A 23669-nucleotide genomic window follows, 5' to 3' on the forward strand; every position below is an offset into this window, starting at 1 on the left:
ACCACATTTATGACTAGATGCATATGCGCGCTATTAGTCGATTAAGACAGACGTCATCACTTGTCGGACATTATGTATCAGTGCCATTCGATAAACACAATTAAAGTCAAAGGGGCATGTACTTTGAAATAGCTATAAATTGCGCAACAGATTTTTATAAATAGCAATAAATTGCTCATTTTAACCGATTTTCAAATTAATAAATGCAATGAATAACCTACTTAAAAGAATTATATTTTTCCCAACTTCTAGCCAGCCTGAATCCACGGTGCAGTTTGTTATAAACCAAACCGTTTGAAAATCGTTCTTGATTTTGCCAAGTTAAGTGTATTTACGGAGAAACTCAGACACGTTGACTGTTTTAAGATGGCCGCCGGTCACTAACGCCTCTGACTACAACTTTCGGCGTCTAGCTCTATTTTTATCATATCTATTGGCTGTCATTTGGCAAGCGACCGCATCGACCAATCAGGCGAAGGCGCGCAACTGAACGTTACTTTTTGAACGCAAGCTATAAATATAAGCTCGCTCAATCAGCAGGCAGCAGTTTGAGGTAAAGACGCTTGTCAATAACACTTTTTTTCCCCGTTAACGGACGATTTGACTTACTTGTGAACACTTCTTTGAGCTTGTCGGAACAATGTCTGCGAAGGAAATTCACTACTCTGACAAATACAACGACGACGCCTTCGAGTACAGGTAGAAAACAAGCTAAGCTAGCTACTGTTAACAGTTAATGTGTCGTGTAAATTTTGTAACACGTACATGTTAAACAAGTACATGGTTGTTATTCAATAACGTATGCTTTTTCATCTACTGACAATGAAGTAACAGCAACAGTAACAGTGTTTAGTTTTACCTGTGAAGACTTGGTTCGGTTCTAAATTTTTGTGTTCCGGTAGGCATGTTGTGTTACCGAAGCAGCTGTCCAAACTGGTGCCCGCCTCGCATCTCATGACCGAAGAAGAGTGGCGAGGCCTCGGCGTCCAGCAGAGCGAAGGATGGATCCACTACATGATCCACAAACCCGGTCAGTAACCTGGAAGTGCACACGCCCACCATTTTGTTTGCGTCAAGATACTAAAGCAAAGATTTTGCCAGGGGTGACAAACATTAGGTTGTCCAAGTCGGTTCATGATGGGTATATATTTCAAAAAGTGGAAAACTTAAGGACATTGTTTAGTAGTAAATATCTACTGATGCTAATTTTGTCCACTGGAGGTCGCACTAAGGCTACATTTCAGTTCCAAAAACAAATACACATGATTACATAATGTACACATTTTGTTCAATTTTGATAAGAAATGTGAGCTTGCTCACTCGATTTTAAACAAAATACCTTTAATTTTCGGTCTATGAGTCGCTACGCTTTTCCTCATCTTTTAACCCTGAGGGTTTATAGTCCAGTGCGTCTAATTTATGGAATTTTACAGTCAAATAAGTTTGTCTTTTAGTACAAATGGCTACATTTCAGCTTTGAAAACATTCACTCGATTTTAAACAAGATACCTTTAATTTTCGGTCCATGAGTCGCTACTCTTTTCCTAATCTTTTAACCCTGAGGGTTTACAGTCCAGTGCGTCTAATTTATGGAATTTTACAGTCAAATAAGTTTGATGTCGTTTAGTACAAATGGCTACATTTCAGCTTTGAAAACAAACACAATACACATGATTACATAATGTTCACATTTTGCTGAATTTTGTTAAGAAATGTCAGATTGCTCACTGGATTTAAAACAAGATAACTTTAATTTCAGGACTGTAAATCGCTACTCTTATCCTCATCTTTGAGCCCTGAGGGTTTATAGTCCAGTGTGTCTAATTTATGGATTTTTACTGTCAAATGAGTTTGATGTTTTTCACTATAAATAAACCAGCGATTTAGAGTCCAGTCTGGTTTACATACTAATTAATACTTTTTTAAATGTAAATTTTTGTAGGTGCCGCTTATCGTCCAAAAATATCAGTAATTGGAAAAAAACGTGGGTTATGTTTCTGATCCAGGAAAATATGTGAAATAGAAATATTGTATCCTCTTTAACAGGGTATCCGTGGGGTCATAGTAAGTCTGACGTCCAACAATTTCGAATTTAAGGCCTTAAAATGTCTAAAATTCTCCCAAAATTTCATAAAAGTTCCTAAAATGCAATTTTGAAAGGTCTTAAAAATCTATTGATGTGACTTGACTACATCACTACTACTACTACTCACAGTGTGAGAGAGCTGGGAATAAATTCATATACTTTGCACATGCTTTGCAAGTAATTCCGGGAGTCCAATTTTCCCTCGAATCTTTTGTACATTTTTGGCCGGTATCGATGTGAAATGACTGAGTCTTAAATTTTGTCCATTATGATCTTTATAAAGTCTTTAAAAGTTTTGGTAACACTTTATAATAACTATCTGTTTTACTATTGGTTAAATATACAAAGAAAAGTACAAATATTTGTTGGTTCTATGGCAGATTTTCATAAATGTGCAACATGAGCGCTGCCTGCAAAATGCCTTATCAAAATGCCTTTTCTTTTGAAGTGAACGGCATTTCTTAACCTGAAAAGATAGAAATGCCAAACATTACACACAAAAACTTAAAACATTTCTACACAAACTGTGTTTCAGGTTAAGAACACCCTGTAAATGCTTCACAAACTGTTAACAAATACTTCACAAATCAATAATAAATCATTTATCAACAGTTTACTAATGATCTATTAACTAGTAAAACAGATCATTATTATAAAGTGTTACCAAAGTTTTATATTTGGCTTGTTCAACTGTTGGAATACATCCGAGAAATTGACTGCTTATTTTAAAAAAGGCCTTTGAACACAATTTTAAATAATACAAACACATTTCCTACACATTATATTTTGAGAGCGAGCAAGAGCAGTGAATGACACAAAAATATAGTACAAACATGAATTAATTCGGTTGCCAAAACTATTGCTGGAGTTATTTACACCAAAACAATTGGAGAAAGCCCTCTGTGGGCACTTTTTATACTCCTACATTATTTCACATATACAATTAACATGAATTTAACTGCACACAAATGCCACTTGCAACTATTTAGAAACAGTCTATTGAAAAATGTGTCAAGAAAATGGGAGATTTTGAATAACATAAATCCTACTTGTCAGCTTTGCTGGTTATCAGGTGTATTAATGTGCAGTTTACAGTAGGATTTTTGCTAGTCATTTGTCAAAAAGTCGCGTTTTCATTGTCTGATCAAAGTGTGGTAAAAGGCTGATGTCATCAAAGGGCAATAACTGACTTTGTGAGAAATCTGATTGATTCAAGATAAAGGACCATTGCTGCTATAGTTAGGCTTACATCATGTTTGACTTTGAAGGCCACCAAAGAGTTTCGATATTTCAAAGAGTCCTTTTTTCCCGTTTTCTCCACAGAGCCTCACATTTTGCTCTTCAGAAGGCCACTCCCCAAGAACTCACGTGCAACATAGACCAGCTACCGTTTTGTTTTTTTCTCCATCTGTAGCACTATGTATGTATGTAATGTTAAGTTGTATATTTTGAGCACATTTTTATTTTGTTTTTATTGATGGTGTTATGTATCACTTAGTGGTATTTTATTTTTTTTCCCAAAAATGTATCTGTTAAGTCATCCAGGACTGTAAATATTTTCTCTTGTGTTTCCAGCTTCCAAATTTGCTTGTTGTGAGATGAAAAATTAAAATGTTCTGTATGAAAACTCAAGTCTTTGTAGTGGATTTATGTTTCACTTGAAAGGAGTCTGTCTGTTGTCTGGACTACAAAGACCACAATTCAGGTCAAGCATCACAATTCAAATGCAGATGGTCAAGTGTGCACTTAAAAGAGAGTTCAGTTATTACAGTTGACGGTGTCAGAAACACAGGACTAGAAAGTCAGTGATAAAAAGAAACGGGGAAAAAACATAACACGCTTGTTAAAATGGAGAATCAAGCATCTTTTCATGTTAAATGGTGGTTAAGGAAAATGATTAATTTGTTAGTTTTTAATCTGCTGTAAAAATGCCAATCAAATAATTGAATACATTTTATTTTATTTTTTTTTTATTATCATCATCATCGGTGTTGATTAACAATTACAAAATGTGATATGATTTGCCCGAAGGAAGACGGGAGAAGCATATGCTTATTTATTCATGATTGACTAATTTTGATCATTTGATTGGACAAAGTATAAATTGACCATTATTGCTGTATATCAATCATTAAAGCTCGAATTCAATATTAAGATTATTTCATACATTTTAGAACGACTGTAATATATATATAATGAAACTAAAATGGAAGATGGTGCAAATCAGAGTACAAAAAGAACATGCTAACGCTACACTTTTTATGTCCACTACGCACATTAATCCCCTACATAACTGGTTTACTAGCCTTATTGTTTTTTCTTCTGTGGAACAACCTATTATTTTCACTTTTTGCCAAAAACACGTTTTTGAAACACTTAATTAGTGCTGCAACAATCACTTGATTAACTCGAGTATTCGATAAAAAAAAAAAAATCAAATTAAATTTTGCTGCTTCGAGTATTCGTTTAATTAAAGTAGCGTTGTAATGGTTTATTTTGAAAGTGTTTGCATTTAGTTTTATTGATTTGGGTGGATATATTGCCCTCTAGTCTGCTCATTTCAGATGGCTGAATCCAGCTGCTCCCTGTTAATACCAACATAAGCTAAATTTTTGTTTAATTTTTTATTTATTTATTTTTTTTTAATGCATTCATAATTTATTTTATAGATATATATATTTAGCAGGTTTTTTTGTGGGAATATGTATCTGAACCATTTGTTAAGAGCATTGTAAAAAAAAAAAAAAAGCATTTTATAGCATTTAAGCTAGTGGACTTTTGCTATGTAAATTAGCCAATTGTTCTTCTGTTGTACATAGATCATCATTTATTTTATTTTTTTATACCGTTTGAGGCTCACCTTATTGGCCCGAATATAAAATGGTTTTTTTTGCATTGAAATAAGACTGAAAATGAGGGTGTCGTCTTATATTAGCGGTCTAGACATTATACCCATTCACGGCGCTAGATATCATTGAAGCGATGTTCTGTCATGACAGCTCGCAGCTCTCAAATTTAACCAGTTTGCATTATTCTATTGCAATGTTTTTCCTCATTCGTTTCAAGACTACAGTTAGACTTCACTTTGATGGTTAATGCAGTTATTGCAATTTTGTTGTTTTATCACAATAGATTGGTTTATTTACATTTAAAAAACCAGAAGCCATTCATTTACAGATGTGATTGCACTTTAGTTTACATATTTAAATGTTCACATATTAAGATTTAAATGGGGCAAAATAACATGCTTTTTCTCTCAAATGTATCATAATCATTTGTTTCGGATGTACTGTAATTATTTTCTGTATAAAAAAAATAATAATTTAGTGTTCAAAAAGTCTTTTTTTTTCTAAACTTGAGTCGTGAAAAAGAGGGGGTCGTCTTATAATCAGGGCCGTCTTATATCCGGGCCAATACGGTATTTTAATTTTTCATGTTCCTCATACGATTACTCGATTATTCAAACTAACTAGTTCATTGATTAATCGACTACTAAAATAATCGATAGTTGCAGCCCTACACTTAATATAGCCAGATGCTGCCAAGGAAGTACAGTATGTTGAAATTTTACATCAATACTCAGAGAAGCTAGGTTTAGCTTGGCCACAATTATTGGTACACGTGCATTTTTAAAAGTCGGCATGCCATTTATTTTTTGAAGATCACATAAGAAGTTTGAAATGTTAACCATTTTTTGTAGTGTACTACTATCAGACTTTTACAATCAATTAAAAAGGTGTGCCTTCAAAATTACACTTGTCTAAACCAGCAAAACTAAGCTAACCTTAGAACTTTTATATGCACAGGGCATCACTTGGAACAGCATGAGCTCATGTCACATGAACGTGCACAAAAATACAAGTAGGCGCGAGTCCTGGCAAGTCTTTGCAAAGTAAATTTTACAGCTGTGCGTGTTGTTTTATATGAACGAAGCTAATAAGTGACATTAGCCCTTTTCTAATATTTTAAATAATATCTTCATGTTACAGGACTGAGAATGGATGCAGTGGTCAGCCGGATACATTGGACTTGTAAAAGTGTTCATGCTTGCATATGGCTGCAAATCCAACTGGCAGTTTGAAACTTTCATTTGAAATCTTAACCCTAGTTTGAAACCCAGATTTCAGACACTAACCCTAGTTTGAAACCTTAACTTGTAACCCCAATCCTAGTTTTAAACTCCAAATTTACACCCCTAACCTGTTATTTTTAACCCTACTTTGAAACCAATGTAGGGTTTAACACCAAAGTGGAGGTTTAAAATTAGGATTTAATATCAGGGTTAGAGTTAAACCCTGAGTTAGGGTTCCAAACAGTGTTTTCGTCAACGAACACTTTTTTTCATGACGACACGATAATGAGCTAAAACGTGTTTTGGGAGACAAACATAACGAGTTTAATGCCAGTTTTTGTCTGACAAGACGAGAACGAGACGAAAATGCGCAGTAGTTTCCGTCACACGTTTACAATATGTCAATGTGTCACTCATGTGATGTGCTGCGCACCCTCCACTCACCAGTACAGTGTCCCGTCCACTCTCAAGGCTTGCACAAATGGTAAGATTGTACTTTCTTATCTTGGCCAAAGAGAAAATGCAATGTTTATTTAGCCTTTTAAGGTCAGTGCTGAGTGATCATCACAAACTAAATGTAACTTGGAGTTGTGTTAGCATTAGGACTGCAGCTATCGATTATTTTAGTAGTCAATTAATCGATGAACTAGTTAGTTCGAATAATCGAGTAAGCAACATAAAAAATTATAATACCTGAGTTGAGCCTCAAACGGTATACAAAAATAAATAAATGATCTAAGTACAACAAAAGAACTAACTGGCTAACTTACATAGCAAACGTCTACTAGCTTAAATGCTATAAAATGCGAACTCCCCCCCCCCCTTTTTTTTTTTTTTTTTTTACAATGCTCTTAACAAATGGTTCTAACACATATTGCCACCAAAAAAAGGCAAAATGTACCTATAAACTAAATTACGAATGCATTAAAAAACATTAGCTCAAACAAAAACTTCATTCAGGCATGTAAAATGAGTTATGTCATGTTTAATGCTGCCACTAGAGGGCAGTGTATCCACCCAAATCAATAAAACTAAATGTGAACACTTTCAAAACACTTTAATTAAACGAATACCCCAAGCAGCAAAATTTAATTTTGAATCTTTTTTCTAATCGAATTACTCGAGTTAATCGATTAATCGTTGCAGCACTAGTTATCATAGCATTCGCGTTAGTATTAGGCTTATGCTCTTGTACAACTTTTTTTACATACAGTTTGCGGCGTCCAGGCGTGTAAAATTAATTGAAAATAATGTACGGTTTTCCTGCTGTGTGTGTATTATGTCCAAGTTGGCGTCCTTGTAGACGCTACGATATGTGCTCGTCTGTCAATGTTCATTCGAAATAGTTGCAAACCTTTTTTTTAAATTTATTTTTGGAGTTTAAAAAAAATATTTTACTGATGAAAAACATTTTTAGTAAACGTCGACGAAAATTAGACGAAATTAGTTCCATGTTTTCGTCAGCAAAAGCTAGACGAAGACATTTTGAGATGACTAAAATATGACTAAGACTAATAAGTATTATCGTCCAAAAGACTAAGACGAAAATTAAAAGGCCTGCCAAAAACAACACTGGTTCCAAATTTTGGCTTCAACTTTTCTAAAGTTGTGTCGAAACATTTGAACTTAATCATTTCCACATATTAACGTGAGAAGTTTCCCATTTAACATGACTAGCACAATCATAATAAGCATTCACACGTGGTTACTCCATAAATTGCATTTCTAATGATTAAAGTTCCTATTCTTGACCCCGTAAGTACAGAAAAATGAGGAATTTAAAATATTTTTTCCAGCCGTTGTTTTTTTTCCTAAGGCTTGCAAAGTTAGAATTAGAATGAACTAAACTGAGAGGGAAATCATGACAGTACTTAAGTTCACGTTTTTTGCAACTTTTATTTAAAAATCTCAGTATTTGATATGTTATACAGATTATGTGTCATCTAATTTGGAACATTTACAGCAATTGAAAAAAAAGCAACAACTTCATCTCGATTTGTTTATTCGATTGCTTCATGAATCAAAATGTAACAAACAAAATAGCTTATGAACTGTACAATCAAATCTCAAAAGCAGGTGGCAAAGAAGATAAGTCATCTCTGAGTGTTGTGATGCTAGTCTAGACAAACCAAACTACTGAGTCTGTTCAAGTCCGCCAGGGACTTTGGTGCCTGTCATGCCACTTTCTGAATCTGAATTTCTGCTGTGCTTCCTCTCAATCTTTCAGTTTATGCAACTGTAAGGCAAACGGTGTCCAATGTTTATTTTAGATACTATTTTTTTTTTTGCATTTTGATTTACATTTTTATATAAATTCATGCATTCTATGGTCTTAAAATGAGTTTACAATCCATTTAATAAGTTTTAAGTATTGTAAAGTATGACTTGTCTTCCTGAAAACATTTTAATAAACGTATTAACAAACATTCTGTTAAGGGTAATAGTTTTTTTCCACAAATTAAATCATTGTCCATTCATTTAATAAAATACTTTTGTTCAAATATCTTAAGAGTTAACTACTGTAGGTCACGTTAAGTCCTGTCATCGATATATGGCGGAAAACACAGACAAGACTGAAAAAGCAGTTTCTGCTCTTGCACTCCTCTTTTAAAGAAACTGCTATATTTCAAGCTAAAACAGCTGTTGTGTTTGATAGAACAATATGTCTATATACTGCTATAGCAGATTCATGGCGCAATAAGCCCCCCAAACTATTTTTAATTTGCCTGTTTTACCCTGGAAACCCTCGTTTACAGACGTCGCGCAACCGCTTTTGTTTTAACCCAGCCATAAAACAAAGGTAATTAATTATATTTATTATTCAAAATGTCTGTCATTTTTAGCTTAGAATTATTAATTGATGTCTAATATTTCTTTAAAAAAATACTTTAAAAAATTATTCACTCGGATATTTTAAACTTTTAAACAAATGCCGTCACAATGAAAAAAATGGCGTCTGCAAAGAAGTCACAGATATCTACATTATAACTATCGCTTAATTGTATTTGTTTTGTTACTGTCACATTTTCTCCGATATGTTAGATGATAATCGATCTAAACAAAGAAAATTGAGAAAAATGTTTTAAAAGGGTAAATATATGAAAAAGAAAATCTCAACCACTCCTTGATGTCTGCGATTTCTGCATCACAACCCTTGTTATATTACCAAGTTTCACCCATAAAATCCCCCAAAAATGCAGCTATGGCCATTCACAGCTGTGTTTTGACACTCGGTGATACATGCTGCATAGAGTTTTTGGATCGAAACAAGGTAAGTACGCGATAATATCTCGTTAAAGTCATGGCGTCTGTAATTCCGCTCTCGCATGCTCTCACCTCCAGATAGGGTTTTGCTGTTAACTTTTTAAAAAAATTTTTTAAATGCCCTCCTGTTCAAAATTTTTCTTCCCACAGAAAATTGAGATTTTAAGCTTTCCAATGATGTATCACACATGCATATCGGACAGTTTTGAAATTTGGCCAAATTGGGGGTCTCAGAGTGGAACTTCAAGTCACCTGAGTGTTTTTCGTCATATATATATATCGTATATTTATATATATGGCGGAAAACACAGACAAGGCTGAAAAAGCAGTTTTTGCTCTTGCACCCCTCTTTAAAATAAACTGATGTATTTTACGCCGAGAACTGTTGTGTTTGATAGAACAATATGTCTATAAGCTGCCATAGCAGTTTCATGGCCCATTAAGCCCCCAAACTATTTTTCATTTGTCCATCTTACCCTGGAGACCTCCGTTTACAGATGTCGCGCAACTGCTTTTGTATTAACCCAGCCATAAAAAGAAATTATATTTATTATTCGAAATGTCTATATCATTTTTAGCTTCGAATCATTAATTGATGTCTAATATTTAGTTAAAAAACGACTTTATAAAATTATTCACTCGTATATTTTAAACAAATAACGTCACAATGAAAAAAAATGTGTCTGTAAATAAGTAATGGATAGCTACCTCATAACTATCGCTTATTGTATTTTTTCTGTGACTGTTTTCCCCTCGATATTTTCGATGATAATCGATCTAAAGGGTATATATTTGAAAAAAAAAATCTCGACCACCCCTTGATGTCTGCGATTTCTACATAGCGATCCTTGTTATATTACCGTGTTTTACCCATACACTCCCCAAAAAGTCCGGCTGTGGCCATTCACAGCTGTGTCTTGACACTCGGTGACACATGCCACACTGAGTTTTTGGATCGAAACAGGGTAAATACGCGATATCTTGTTAAAAACATGGTGTCTTTAATTATGCTCTCACCTTGAGTTAGGGTTTAGGGGTTTACCTTTTTTTTTTTTTTTTTTTTTTTTTTTTTTTTTTTAAATGCCCTCCTGTTCAAAAATGTTCTTCCCCCAGAAAAGAGATTTTCAGCTTAATCACAATTGCAAATTGGAGAATTTTGAAATTTGGCCAAATTGGGGGTTACAGAGCGGAACTTCAAGTCACCTGAATGTTTTCCACCATATATATATACTGAACATATATATATTTAATATTTTATGTCGAGGGACGGACCTAACGGTGTTGTGAAAAATGTAATTAAAAACAGTAAAAGCATGCATTATATTCATTAGGTTGAGAACCTTGCCCAAAATTTGATAATGTGCCACTTATCGGAAGTTAATGCTGTACATCCAACAACACCGCAGCTCTGCTTAGCTTTTGGTTTTGACAAGTAAGCACCTCATTTTATATAATATGTAAAATAGCCCAACTGTTTCATCATTCACAATTAAGCAAAACTTGAAGAATGGGTCAAAATGGGCACCTGACAACAGATTTACTTTGCTATAATTTCCCAACTGTTTTAATAATTTCAAAAGTCAATCTTACATAATACAGTAGTACCTCTACTTACAAACGTCTCTATCAACAGAATTTTCAAGTTAAGACACACCTTAACGGGAAAATCTTGTTACGAAAGAAATTTCAGGATATGAAAGGCAAAAATGGCTGGTACTCGCAGCTCCCAAAGTTTACTAAACATAACATACTCATAGGTGCTCTGCCATTGGCTGTTGCCTAGCATTCCTGGCATCCAATTGGCTAAGAGGGACCTCTACTGTATGTGTATGCGTGTATCCTAGCGTCCTCTTCATTCGCTCATGTTCAGACAGCTTAACATGAGTGTATTAAGTTTATTCGTTATTCTTGGTTTTTTACATAATGCACAACTCAGATTTTATGTTTATTGTGCAATAATCTATTTGTGACATGAATTTGTTACATGTTTTGATGCATTTTTGTGCATAATAAAATATCCGTGTCTGAATTTTGGGGGGCTTGGAACGGATTAGGGCATTTACATGGAAAATGTGTCTCTACTTACAGAATTTAAGTTCATAGACTTCATAATGTATTGAGGGGATGCGGGGCTGATAAATAGGGGGACTGCATTGTTGGCGAGGCTGTCAAAGCTGACTGAGTGGAATCACAGACAAAGATTTTTTCATTGAAAATTGTTGTAAATAAATGCTTCAAACACTGAATTCTTTATAGATATGGACGCAAAACAGTCTCGATTCTTGGTTAAAAGCAAAAAAAAAAACTGTGCAGTTAGCGTTTATTTTACGTAAATGTGTCGAAGTACAATGCTAGTCTGTTAGTGAATGTGGCTAGAGGCCGCCTGTTGTAAACAGAGCTCTTCTAGTGAAAATTCTTGTGAATAAATGCTTAAATCCCCGAATTCTTTATAGATATGGACGTAAAACAGTCTCGATTCTTGGTTAAAAGCAAAAAAAACAGTGCAGTTAGCGTTTATTTTACGTAAATAAAATGCTAGTCTGTTAGTGAATGTAGCGAGCAGCCGCCTGATGTCAACAGAGCTTTTCCGGTGAAAATTCTTGAGAAAAAATGCTTAAATCCCCGAATTCTTCATAGATATGAAAGTAAAACAGTCTCGATTTTTGGTTAAAAGCAAAAAAAAAAAAAAACGTGCAGTTACCATTTTTTTTTTTTTTTTTGTTTTTTTTTTTGGCGTAAATATTGCGAACTATGATGACAATGCAGTAGCGGAAATTTCACTCACTGAAAATGCATGCATGGTACGAAAAATATAATAAATACCTTGAATCTTCGAACAAATCACTCCTGAGACAATCCTTCCTGTTTGTATGCGGTACAGCTTTGTACTTTTTCAACAGAAATCCGGCATTAGATCGCTGCATGTTTTTGAATAGCTCCTCTTGATGTGGGTGGCCCCCTACGTGAATGCGAGGCGCAGTGCATGACTGATCTGAGCCGTCAATACATTATGAAGTCAATGTTTAAGTTACAAAACTACTTCCAGAACCAATTTTGTAAGTAGAGGTACCACTGTATGTCAACTTTAAAGATAGTTACGAATGATAACGACAAACAGCACAACTGTAGAGACTGGACCGCAACATCCCCGCATTTGGGCGGCTAATGTCAAAAAAAGAACAATGATTATGAAGTCTAACAACAAATAAATACCGGAAATAGAAAATATAACAATAGCTTTGCTTAAAGGCGGCTGTAATTACAACAAAACAACATAAATACTTTATTTGTTGTTCTAGTGATTATAGAAGAGGCGGTAGGATGAATAACCAAAATGCTATGATGATACAAACAGGAAAGCGAACACACACACATACTGTATATACACACACGTTCATGTTGCATCCTTTGGGGCTTCTCTCTTCACTTTCCATTCATGAGTATATTCACAAATAATTTACAAAGTGGAAGTGGGGACGGCTTCAGTCTGGCATTTCTGTGGAGGACAGGATAGCACAACAGTGAGGAGAAATGCATCCAATTTCACTTCAGGGGTTCCAAAATTAGTATTCATTCCACATATTACAAAAGAATGGACGCTAAAATTTTTCAGGAAACATTGAAATAAGGTCTTCTCGTGATTGCGTCATGCTTCAACATACCATCGTTCGGGACTGTTCCCTGCATCAGCTGTGGGTATTTGGGCGTTGAAGGGCAGGACGACTTTCTGGGCCATGTCCGGGTCGGCTCTGGGAACATCGAAATTGGGGTCTCGCGCCTCGGCATTGGCCAGGAATGGCTCGGAGTCGTAATCATAAGAGTAGTAAGACACGTCGGCCATTGAGCCTTGCTCTTCTTCACCTGGACACATCAGAAGTAGAGTTACTCATAGTTGTGGGTAATATTCGTATAGTGTTATTCAGTTGTTGTTTTTTTGAATGGGATTTTTTTGGCGCGCCGCACAGCCCGACCGTTTGACCGATCGGCACCGCTCAATATGGAAACGACCGGAATTTTCACGCGACGTAGGGAATTTTTCGAACGACCCCGAAAAATGTTCTATTCGCCCGTAAACGCCGATTTTTCACCGATTTTTGGGGAAAAAAAACAAATCTTCAAAATGTATCTAGTCCTACAATTTTTGAACAAATCACATAATTTGAACATCAAAAATTCCGGGACGGTGAGGGGCATAAAAGTTGTATCCAGAATTTAGAGAAAAAAAATTACGGTTCCCTGGAAATTTGCCAAAAACTTTCCCGTTCATTTTTAATGGGATGCAACATTGGTTCAAATTTCCCATTCACTTCCAATTGAATTCCCAATGGAATTTACAGTGCATTGATGCCATTGACGGCCATGTATGTCGAATCTATTGATGCCAATGTACTTGGATTCCACTGACGCATATGTAAGTCGATGCCATTGACAACCATGGACGTCCAAATTTCCCATTCATTTCCAATGTCATTCGCATTGCATTGACGCACAAGTAAACACTTGCAAATGAGGGCTACACATGTCCTTGCCATTGACGACAATGTATGTCGATTCCATTGATGCCAATGTAGTTGGATTCCATGGACGTAAATGTAAGTCGATGCCATTAACGGCCATGGACAACCAAATTTCCCATTCATTTTCAATGGCAAAAAAACAATGTCCCAAAATCAACAGGAAATGACAAGATATCAATAGGATGTGTCCCCCAAATGACCTAATTTGACGAGGACCTGCTCCCCAAATGTTCCCAAATGACCTTATATGACCAGGCCTCACCCCCCGAATGTCTCCAAATGACCTGATATGACCAGGCCACGCACCCCAAATCTCTCCAAATGGCATGATATGACCAGGCCACGCCCCCCTAAACGTCCCCAAATGACCTGATATGACTAGGACACGCCCCCAATTGTCCTGATATGACCAGGACGTGTTCCCCAAATGTCCACAAATCAACAGACAGTGACCTGATAATGTCCCCTAAATATCCCCAAACCTACCTGGGCGATGCTAAGATCTGTATCACAACACAGCAAAGACCCAGAGTAATTTCTCCAGAAATTGCAGTTTCTAGTTTCTGTAGTACAATACTGTGATGCAACATGGTGGTCTAGTGCTTGGAATGAGAAGAAATACAACAGAGCATACAGCTGCTGTCCCTGCTGAGAAATCTCTTGACTAGTGACTACTACTAAATGTAATCGTGCTGCACTATCCTCTTAATGACACTGGGGGTCGCTCTCTGCTTAAAGTGTGAACAAATATTGCGTGACCTGTATGTGTATTTCACTTAAAACTTGTATTTCCTATCTTTCTGTAATATTACAAATCCACAAAAGAATTACAATTCCAAAAGTCCCAATTCCTGGTCATGGAGAAACTTGCAGCACTTGAGCTAACTTTCAGAGGAACTCGGCGGTATTCAATGATATTCTTAGGTGTGCTGCAGAATATAACTCAATTTCAATTTTTAGGGCTGCAGCTATCGATTATTTAGGTAACTGGTTAATCTTGCAATTAGTTAGTTCGAACAATCGGATTACGAACATTTAATGCGTTGCAGAAGAAATTTTAGGATATTTAATAAATAAATAAACAAGTGTTTATGCTTGCAATAATATTTATTTTGGCTTGCTTGGATTGCACTTTCAAAGAGCATTAAATGCCAATACAAAATAAAATTCCTAAGTGTTTCTTCAAACGATGCAGAAATGCACTTTAATTTCACACGAGCATTAAATGCATTTAAAAATAAATGAAAATACCTGAGCTTAACCTCAAATGATATAAAAAATAATAATAAATTAATTAGGTATAAGTACAACAAAAAACAACTGCCTAACTTGCATAGATAAAGTCTGATAGCTTAAATGCTATAAAATGCTAACTTTTATTTGTACAATGCTCTTAAAAAAAAAAAAAAATTCAAACACATTCCAACACCCCCCATGTATACTTCTAAACTAAATAACGAATCCATAAACAAACATATTAGCTCAAACAAAAATATACCTTATGTTGGTCTTTTCAGGGAGCAGCTGCATTTTGCCATGTTAGACGAGTTGTGGCATATTTACTGTTGCCACTAGAGGGCAGTTTATCCACCCAAATCAACAAAACAAAATGCAACACTTTAAAAGAAAGTATAACTACGTCACTCTAACTATAAGAATCCTCGAAGCATCAGAATTTGAATCGAAGCGTTTCTCTAATCGAATTACTCGAGTTAATCGATTAATCTTTGCAGCACTACTTTGTTTATCTGTCCCTGCTAGTGAAGGGCAGATTAATAAATTAATCTGTTTATTCATGTATTGATTTCACACTTAAAATAGAAAATTAGGAAGAATCGTATTAGATTAGAAATTTGAAGTAGAAGAAATAAGTGCCTGGGTGTCCATTTTGCATTGTAAACCCAGTGATTTATACATTTCGAAAAGTTTTATCAAAAGGTTTGTGGTTCCAAGTCGCGCAAATTTTGCCAAGGTCACCTACCCTCACCTGAGCAACATTCCGCCCTAAAAGAAATCGTAAAGCTGGCTGCTGCATACAAAAATGTCAAATCTAAGTGATACATAATATAAATATCACAACTTTTAATTGGGAATTTTAAACCAATTGGAGTTTAATGCTACAACGGTCCATCATGTGTGGGTAATCATCTAAATCTCCGAGTTAGAAACGCCAAAAGAACCACTTATTGTAATTGATCTACATATATGTTTTGTGAGAGTGACAACATTCCTATGCAGTGCAAATCCTTGGTGCAAAAAAAGACATTTGACTGAGTGCAGTGACCTAGAGCCAACAAGTCGGTGCACGTCGCCACACGTTAGACATAACCACACCTGTACGACACAACACAAGCATTCACTTTACGATCTACGTTTGGATTCTTCAGGTTATTACATCAAGTGAAAGGTGTTTTCATGCCACACGTGCCAAAAGTAACACGACAACAGACTGTGAGGAATGTTTGGGAAGCTATAGTGGACGTTGTAATCGGGCTTGTCCATCGTTGTCTTTATCAGATTGTAGACATGATGTGACGGCAGGGGAATGTGGAGCATGTATGTTCTCACAAACTATACATCAACTTTCCTCTTAAAGTGGGATCACCCTTTTTTTTGGAGCATCCATTTTACAATCCCATGAAACTTGGGAATTTAGTAAGAGCAACAACAGTATATTGCACCTGAAACATTACCAGCAATGGGTAGAACATAGGACAACTGTAACTATCGCTCAATGCAAGATTTTGCTTTGTGTAGGTGAATTAGGCATTTTTACATTATATCCAAGATGGAGAATAAATGAATGAATTAATAATAAATACATAATTGTATAAATTTATATCATTTAGCAACATTTTCACAAATGCATTAGTTTTTTTGTTTTTTTTTAAATCTTCGGAAAAACAAGTTTTTTTTTTCATTATTAAGTGAAACTTTTGAAATTATGAATTTTCTGTGGAGCTAAAAATTTCCACAAAACTAATAACAATAATAATGTGGTGTTATAAGGTGGTATAATTGGTATCAGCTGGACTCTAGACAATATTTACATTTTGATTACATTTTCCTACTTTGTGCTCTATTAATAACACTCGTCTATAAAAAAAAAGTATATTATTTTATTTTTTTAAAGTTGTCTGTTTTTTTAAACTGAATTAGGGACCATTTGTACTGCTGAATCAAAAAATGATAACCGTTTTTCTTAATCAGGTTAGATTTTTACTTTAATTAGATTTTTTTTTTTTTTTTTTTAATCTGATCTTCTGACTGAATCGATTACATTTTACATCAGTTGATTTTAGTTTATATTCCTCATTCAAAGCATATTTTGGAAAATAATACCCGGTACTTTCCCCGAAAAGTATATATTAATTATGAATTACAAAATAAAATGTTTGTAAACTAAGTACAGTGATCCCTCGTTTTTCGTGGTTAATGGAGACCAGCACCCGCCACGATAAGTCAAAAACCGCGAAGTAGTAAAAAAAATAAAAACATTTTTCTTCGTGTGTGTGTTCAATGTATTTATTCAGACATGTTTTTGACTTTTTCCCCCAAAGTATAATTGAGTAAAAAAACATATATATACATTTACATATATATATTAATAAATGTTTTTAAGCATTTCAAATTGAATAATTATAAGTTTTAAATATGTTACTGTCCCACCAAATTATTTTTAAACAAGAATAAATTATAAAAATGCTTGTCTTTATTAAATGCTTCACTGAGTGAGTTCACTCAAATCTGCTGAAGCTGCCCACTTACACACAATGAGTTGCCACAGCAACCGTTAAATAAGTGAAACGATGATTGACGCATGCAGCGTTTTCAAGCTTTGGTTTCCAGGCATCTGTCGCAAGATCAAACATTAAACATCTGTCAATCATCATTAACTTTAATAAGCAACTTTAGTGCACTGCCTGAGCAACAAAGAGCAGCGTGAGGGAGGGAGGAAGGGAGAGTGAAAATACGCGATTGGTGCGGGATGTGTCATATGGATTTTTTTAATTGAAAGAAGAAAACCACGATGAACTGAGGGCGCGAAGTTTGTAGTGCGAAGTAGCGAGGGATCACACTAATAGACATTCATAGCGTTTAGTACATTAGCATGGTTTAAAAAGTTGACCCAATTGAGTGAAACCAATGTGATTTTTGGATTCAGCACATTAAAATGATCATAAATGAGCTAACAAAACTTTAATTTGGTGTTGACCAGTGAAGTATATCTTAGTTTCATGTGTGTTTGCTATGATGACTAGATTCATGAAAGTATGTTAGTTTTGTTTATTAACCAGATGTACTGTTTAGCATTGACAAAATTAACATTGTATATGACATTTTTGTGGAATTTAAAATTGCTACAACAATAACATATTAGTGGTGTTAAAAATTGTGTTAGTTTGACCATTTTATTTTCCGTACTATATACCGTATTTTACGGACTATAAGTCGCAGTTTTTTGTTTTTTTTCATAGTTTGGCCGGGGGTGCGACTTATACTTTGAAGCGACTTATGTATGAAATTATTAACATATTATTACATCATTTCACATGTTATTTTGGTGTTTTGGAGTGAAGCTGATGGTTTGGTAAACTTGTTAGCATGTTCTTTATGCTATAGTTATCTGAATAACTCTTAATTGCTATGTTACGTTAACCTACCGGCCACATTCGCATTTCGTTGTTCATGCATCATGTAACATTATCATACTGTACACTTATTCAGCATGTTGTTCTCCATTGTATATTTATTTTAAATTGCCTTTCAAGATGACATATCTGTTCTATGTGTTGGATTTTATCATGTAAAGTTCCCCAAAAATGCGACTTATACTCCGGTGCGACTTACTGGTATATATGTTTTTTTCCTCTTCGTTGGGCATTTTATGGCTGGTGCGACTTATACTCAGGTGCGACTTATAGTCCGAAAAATACGGTATTCTGTTCTTCTCAAGTAAAAAAAAAAAAAAAAAAAAAACAGACTAGGAAGTCAAGCATTATATTACTTTCATGTGTTTGTCATGAAATCACTGCGTAGATTCATGAAAATATGTTTATAAATGCATTGGTTAGTATTTAAAAAAAACTGAACATTTCAATTCAAAACTTTGGGAAAGCTAATTTAATACAGTACTGTGTATGTAATATATCAAGAACATATCAAAGTGAACCCCAAACCTTTGAACAATATCATATGTAGTGGTACCTCAACTTAATTCTAATACTGCAGTTTAGCTGTGAAAGTCTTCATCTGGCTTTATCAATAACTCAATGCCTGCCATTGACTGGGGTAGATGTCCAACAAATTTAAACTGGACGGGCTGGAAGTGATCATTCAAGACCACAGTGCGATTACCTGTGTGTATGGGCACGGAGGGTTCCTCAGTCTCCTGGCTCACTATTGGTTGCTTGTCCTCTGCCCTAGAATCCACTGGAAAACAGACATGCACGTATTTAGTTAAAAGCAGTATAATCCCTTGGCAGTTGTCACAATAACGTTTTACTGTCGCGCTACAGGTAGTCCCCCTGGGTTACGATGGACCCGACTTGCGTGATTTCGACTTCACAACGCCTGAGTCTCCCCTTTGTTTGATTTTATTTTTTTAAATGTTGACCTTTGTTTTGTGATACATTCTTTTATTTTGGCGCAGGAAGCCTGGTACAAGAAGCGAGCGCATTTATAGACGCGCCCGCTCCACACACGCACACACAGAGAGCAGCCAAGTGACAGAGGTGACAGCCTGCGCACACATTTGTTGCTTGTGAAGTATCCAGAGGTGAAGGCTGTACTGTATATAACCTTTTGTACCGTTTACTGTGCGTTTTCAATTGTGGTCATATACTTGGGGCGAGTTTATGTGATAGTTTTTAATGACTCGTAAACGCAAATTTGAATTGCTGTTATTGAAGATGAGACTGATTTAATTTTATTTTATTGAAGTTTCATTCTCCAAATGTTGATGTCATGAGCAAATGAATAAAGTCAGCAAACCACACGGACTTCTGACATCATCATTTCGTAGGTCAATTCACTGTCTAGCTAGGTTTCAACGTCTTGGCGAGGACAATGCAATGACATATTATACATGTTTTTGGATATTTTTTTTTTTTCAAATTTAGAGGGTGTTTTGAGGTATTATTTACGCGGAGATCCGGGTTACATCGCCAGCGCAGGAACGGATCTTGTTCGTAAATCGGGGACTACCAATATTTGCCAACCAGAAGCTTTTTATCCACTCCTTTGAGCAACACGTTTTGGCAAAACAATGAGTTCCACACAATCTCGATGGAGGCCTGTATTCAAATCGTTCCAAATATAGCCCGACAGAGTTGGGCGGCATGATCATAAGCGGATCCTGATTGTATCTTTCTCCTCCTCAAAATGGGCTAATGACCCCTTACCGCGCTTGAGCGTACACAAACAAACACCCCCCTCCCTGCAAAAACAAGCTAGCGGTTAATTTTTGTTTGTGGCGGCTAAACTTGTTTCTTCCTTTTCATTCTTGTTTTCCCCCAATCGTGAAGGCTCCTTTTGTTGTTGGGCTGCGCGTCGGAAAAGGAATGTGGCAAAGATTTCAAAGGCTCGGGCAAAAGCAGTCATTTGCACATAGCGCTCTAATACAACGCGGCGGGAGTGAGAAAGCCCCCCTTCTCCATGTATCTGTGTGCACTTGAGTCAAGTTGTGATCTGAAAACCCCACGCGTACACAAGAAATCCGGTAATCGGCTAAACATCTGAACAGCTGCTTCCACAAGTGAGATCATAGCGTGAACCAATGAGAATCGACATACTTGAACATGCATAACACACACTGAGTGTTAAACGCATGCACACACGTGGCTAAAAGCACACCTGCTGCATAAGAAAAGCACAAGCTTAGATCAAATCAGTTGTTTTCATCATTTGCCTCATGTTTAAAAGTGCAGTTATAGATGACCACAGTATTTTGTACTACAAATATTGTGTTTTCTGCTGCATCAATCTACTCCAGTCTTAGAATTAAGTTGTTTACCTTCTTTTTATCAGAGTAGTGAGATGCACAGTCCCTGACAAAAGTCTTGTCCCTTATCCATTTTGTAGAAACAATTGCTAATAACCTGACTTTTATTTATTAAATTGGTTTCCGAAATGGCTCATATGAGAGCTAAGACCCTCCCAAATGATGTTGAATGTACAAAAATATATTTGTGTCACTGAAAAAGATTTATCATTCAATGAAGACATAGAGGTCAGATTTTGGCAAGACAAAAGTTTTATCGCCTACAGAAAGTAGTGTGAAAATTGAACAAAAAATGTACTTCAAATACAAAAAATATGTTACATAACAATCGAATTAAGTAGTGGTGCTGTGAGATCCAAATGTAATATTTTGTATGACTTCCATGGGCTTCGGCAAGGATTCATACAATTTATTGATGAAGTCATCAGGACCATCAAAGAAAGCAGTCTTGCATGCCTCCTAGAGTTCATCAACATTCTTGGGTTTCGTCTTCCATGCTTCCTCTTTCATCCTACCCCAGACATACTCAATGATGTTCAAGTCTGGTGACTGCTCTGGCCAGTCCTGAAGGATGTTGATCTTCTTTGCCTTGAGGAACTTTGAGGTAGAGATTGAAGTATGCGATGGAGCACCTTCCTGCTGCAGAATTTGTCCCTTTTTATGATTAGGAATGTAAGAGGCAGCTAAGATTTGTTGATATTTCAGACTATTTATGTTGCCTTCCACCCTGCAGATCTCTCGCACACCCCCATTCTGGATGTAACCCCAGTCAATGATTTGAATAATTAAAAGTCAGGTTATTAGCAATTGTTTCTACACAATGGATGGGCGACAAGATTTTTGTCAGGGGCTGTAGTACAATAAAGCAATGAGAAATATAGTGATGGATAAATAAGCAGTATGTTAGCTAGCAAATCACTGTGAAACGTCTTTTTTTTGGTCTTTTTTAAAAAAGAAGCTTAACATCAGTGTTGTTTTTGGCAGCCATTTTAATTTTCGTCTTAGTCTTATGGACGAAAATACTTCTTAGTCTTAGTCATATTTTAGTCATTTCAAAATGTGTTCGTCTTTGTCTAGGTTTAGTCGACAATTCTCAAAATGTTTACGTCTATAATCGTCAAAAGTTTTAGTCCATGAATAAATAAATAAATAAATTAAAGGATTTCAACAATTTCGAATGAACATGACAGACGAGCACATAACTGTAGATTCTACAAGGATATCACCATTTTCATGACAATACACGGCACATTATTTGCAAATAAAAACTGCAATTTCTGGAGAAATTACTATAGGGCTTTTCTGTGGGGAGTTACAGATCTTAGCCCCACCCATGTTGATTTGGGGACATTTCAGGGACATGTACTGTTGATAAATGAATGGGAAATTTGGACGTCCAAGGCTGTCAATGGCATCGACTTACATATGTGTCAATGGAATCCAAGTACATTGGCATCAATAGAATTGACATGCATGGCAGTCAGTGGCATTCACCGAAGTAAATGCCATTGGAAATGAATGGGAAATTTGGACGTCCATGGCCGTCAGTGGCATGGACTTCCATATGCATGAATGGAATCGGGGACATTTGGGGGACATGTCCTATTGAGATATGGTCATTTACTGTTGATTTGGGGCACATTGTTTTTTTTTTTGCCAACAAAAATGAACGGGAAATTTGGGCGTCTATGGCCGTCAATGGCATGGACTTACATATGTGTCAATGGAATCCGAATACATTGGCATCAATAGAATGGACATACGGGCGAACGGAAATTTTTTCGGGGTTATTCGAAAAAGTCCCTGTATTGCGTGAAAATTCCGGTCTTTTCGATATTCGAACGGTGCCGATCGGTCAAACGGTTTGGGCTGTGTGGCGTGCCGAAGGAACGCCATTCAAAAAAAAAAAAATTGAATTTTACTACCTGGGCCTTTGCTGTAGTAAAGCCCAATATAATAATTAAACTCACCTGGATGCCACAAACTGTATATAAAACGTTTTCCAAGAGTTTAAGAAGACACTGAGTCTCTACGCTAAATGCTAATGCGAACGCTATGCTAATGCTACGAGTTAGTTTAGTGTGTGGTCATCACTCAGTACAGACATTTGAAGGCTAAAGCAACATGGTATATCTAGCCAAGATAAGAAAGCAAAACTTACCAAGCAGCACCTGACACATATGTTTCACAAAAGGAGCCTGGAATGGGCACAGGCTTACCCACCGGCCGGTGAGTAACCGTGTGTGTGGGGCGGAGGCGCAGCACATCACGTGAGTGACACAACCAAACACTGCTAAATGCGTGCTAACTAAACATACAATCAGAAAATATCCCACATTGTGAATTTATGACGGAAACTATGTAAAATTTTTGTCTCGTGTCGTCAGACGACAAATCGCTATCTCGTTATGTTTTAGTCTCCCAAGACACGTTTTCAGCGCGTCATTGTGACGTCATCGTCATGAAAAAATTGTTCGTTGACGAAATATTTTCGTTACCTTCATCGTTGATGAAAACAACATTGCTTAACATAAAAGATAGCTGCCACGTAATACCGTATTGGCCCGAATATAAGACCGTGTTTTTTGCATTGAAATAAGACTGAAAAAGTTGGGGTTGTCTTATATTCGCGGTCTAGACATTATACCCATTCACGACGCTAGATGGCGCCAGATATCATTGAAGCGATGTTCTGTCATGACAGATCTCAACTACTCTCAAGTTTAA

General features: G+C 36.0%; 2 protein-coding genes across 2 annotated transcripts in view; one reads left to right on the plus strand and one right to left on the minus strand.

Moving 5' to 3' along the window:
- Positions 1-464: 464 nt before the first annotated feature.
- Positions 465-3688, plus strand: cks2 (CDC28 protein kinase regulatory subunit 2). The gene is made up of 3 exons (XM_057840550.1): positions 465-699; positions 903-1030; positions 3410-3688. The coding sequence occupies exons 1-3, from the start codon at positions 641-643 to the stop codon at positions 3463-3465; spliced, it is 243 nt and encodes an 80-aa protein (XP_057696533.1). The 5' UTR covers positions 465-640; the 3' UTR covers positions 3466-3688.
- Positions 3689-10450: 6762 nt separating this feature from the next.
- The window catches only part of cpamd8 (C3 and PZP like alpha-2-macroglobulin domain containing 8), a 137599-nt gene continuing 124380 nt past the window's right edge, over positions 10451-23669 (minus strand). Inside the window, exons 42-44 of the mRNA XM_057840543.1 lie at positions 19298-19372; positions 13085-13283; positions 10451-12918 (exon numbers count right to left, since the gene is read on the minus strand). Of these exons, the coding sequence (XP_057696526.1) occupies position 12918; positions 13085-13283; positions 19298-19372 (275 nt within the window). The 3' untranslated portion in view covers positions 10451-12917. The remainder of the gene's footprint in view (positions 12919-13084; positions 13284-19297; positions 19373-23669) is intronic.

The sequence above is a fragment of the Corythoichthys intestinalis genome, chromosome 7 (genome assembly GCF_030265065.1).
Source record: "Corythoichthys intestinalis isolate RoL2023-P3 chromosome 7, ASM3026506v1, whole genome shotgun sequence".
NCBI classification, from domain to species: Eukaryota; Metazoa; Chordata; class Actinopteri; order Syngnathiformes; family Syngnathidae; genus Corythoichthys; species Corythoichthys intestinalis.

What these genes read in the sequence shown, in the direction of transcription:
- cks2 (XM_057840550.1), top strand. Translation starts at nt 641, where the DNA reads ATGTCTGCGAAGGAAATTCACTACTCTGACAAATACAACGACGACGCC. An exon ending in GACGACGCCTTCGAGTACAG is followed by an intron (nt 700 to 902) that starts GTAGAAAACAAG and finishes GTGTTCCGGTAG; the next exon opens with GCATGTTGTGTTACCGAAGC. An exon ending in CTACATGATCCACAAACCCG is followed by an intron (nt 1,031 to 3,409) that starts GTCAGTAACCTG and finishes TTTTCTCCACAG; the next exon opens with AGCCTCACATTTTGCTCTTC.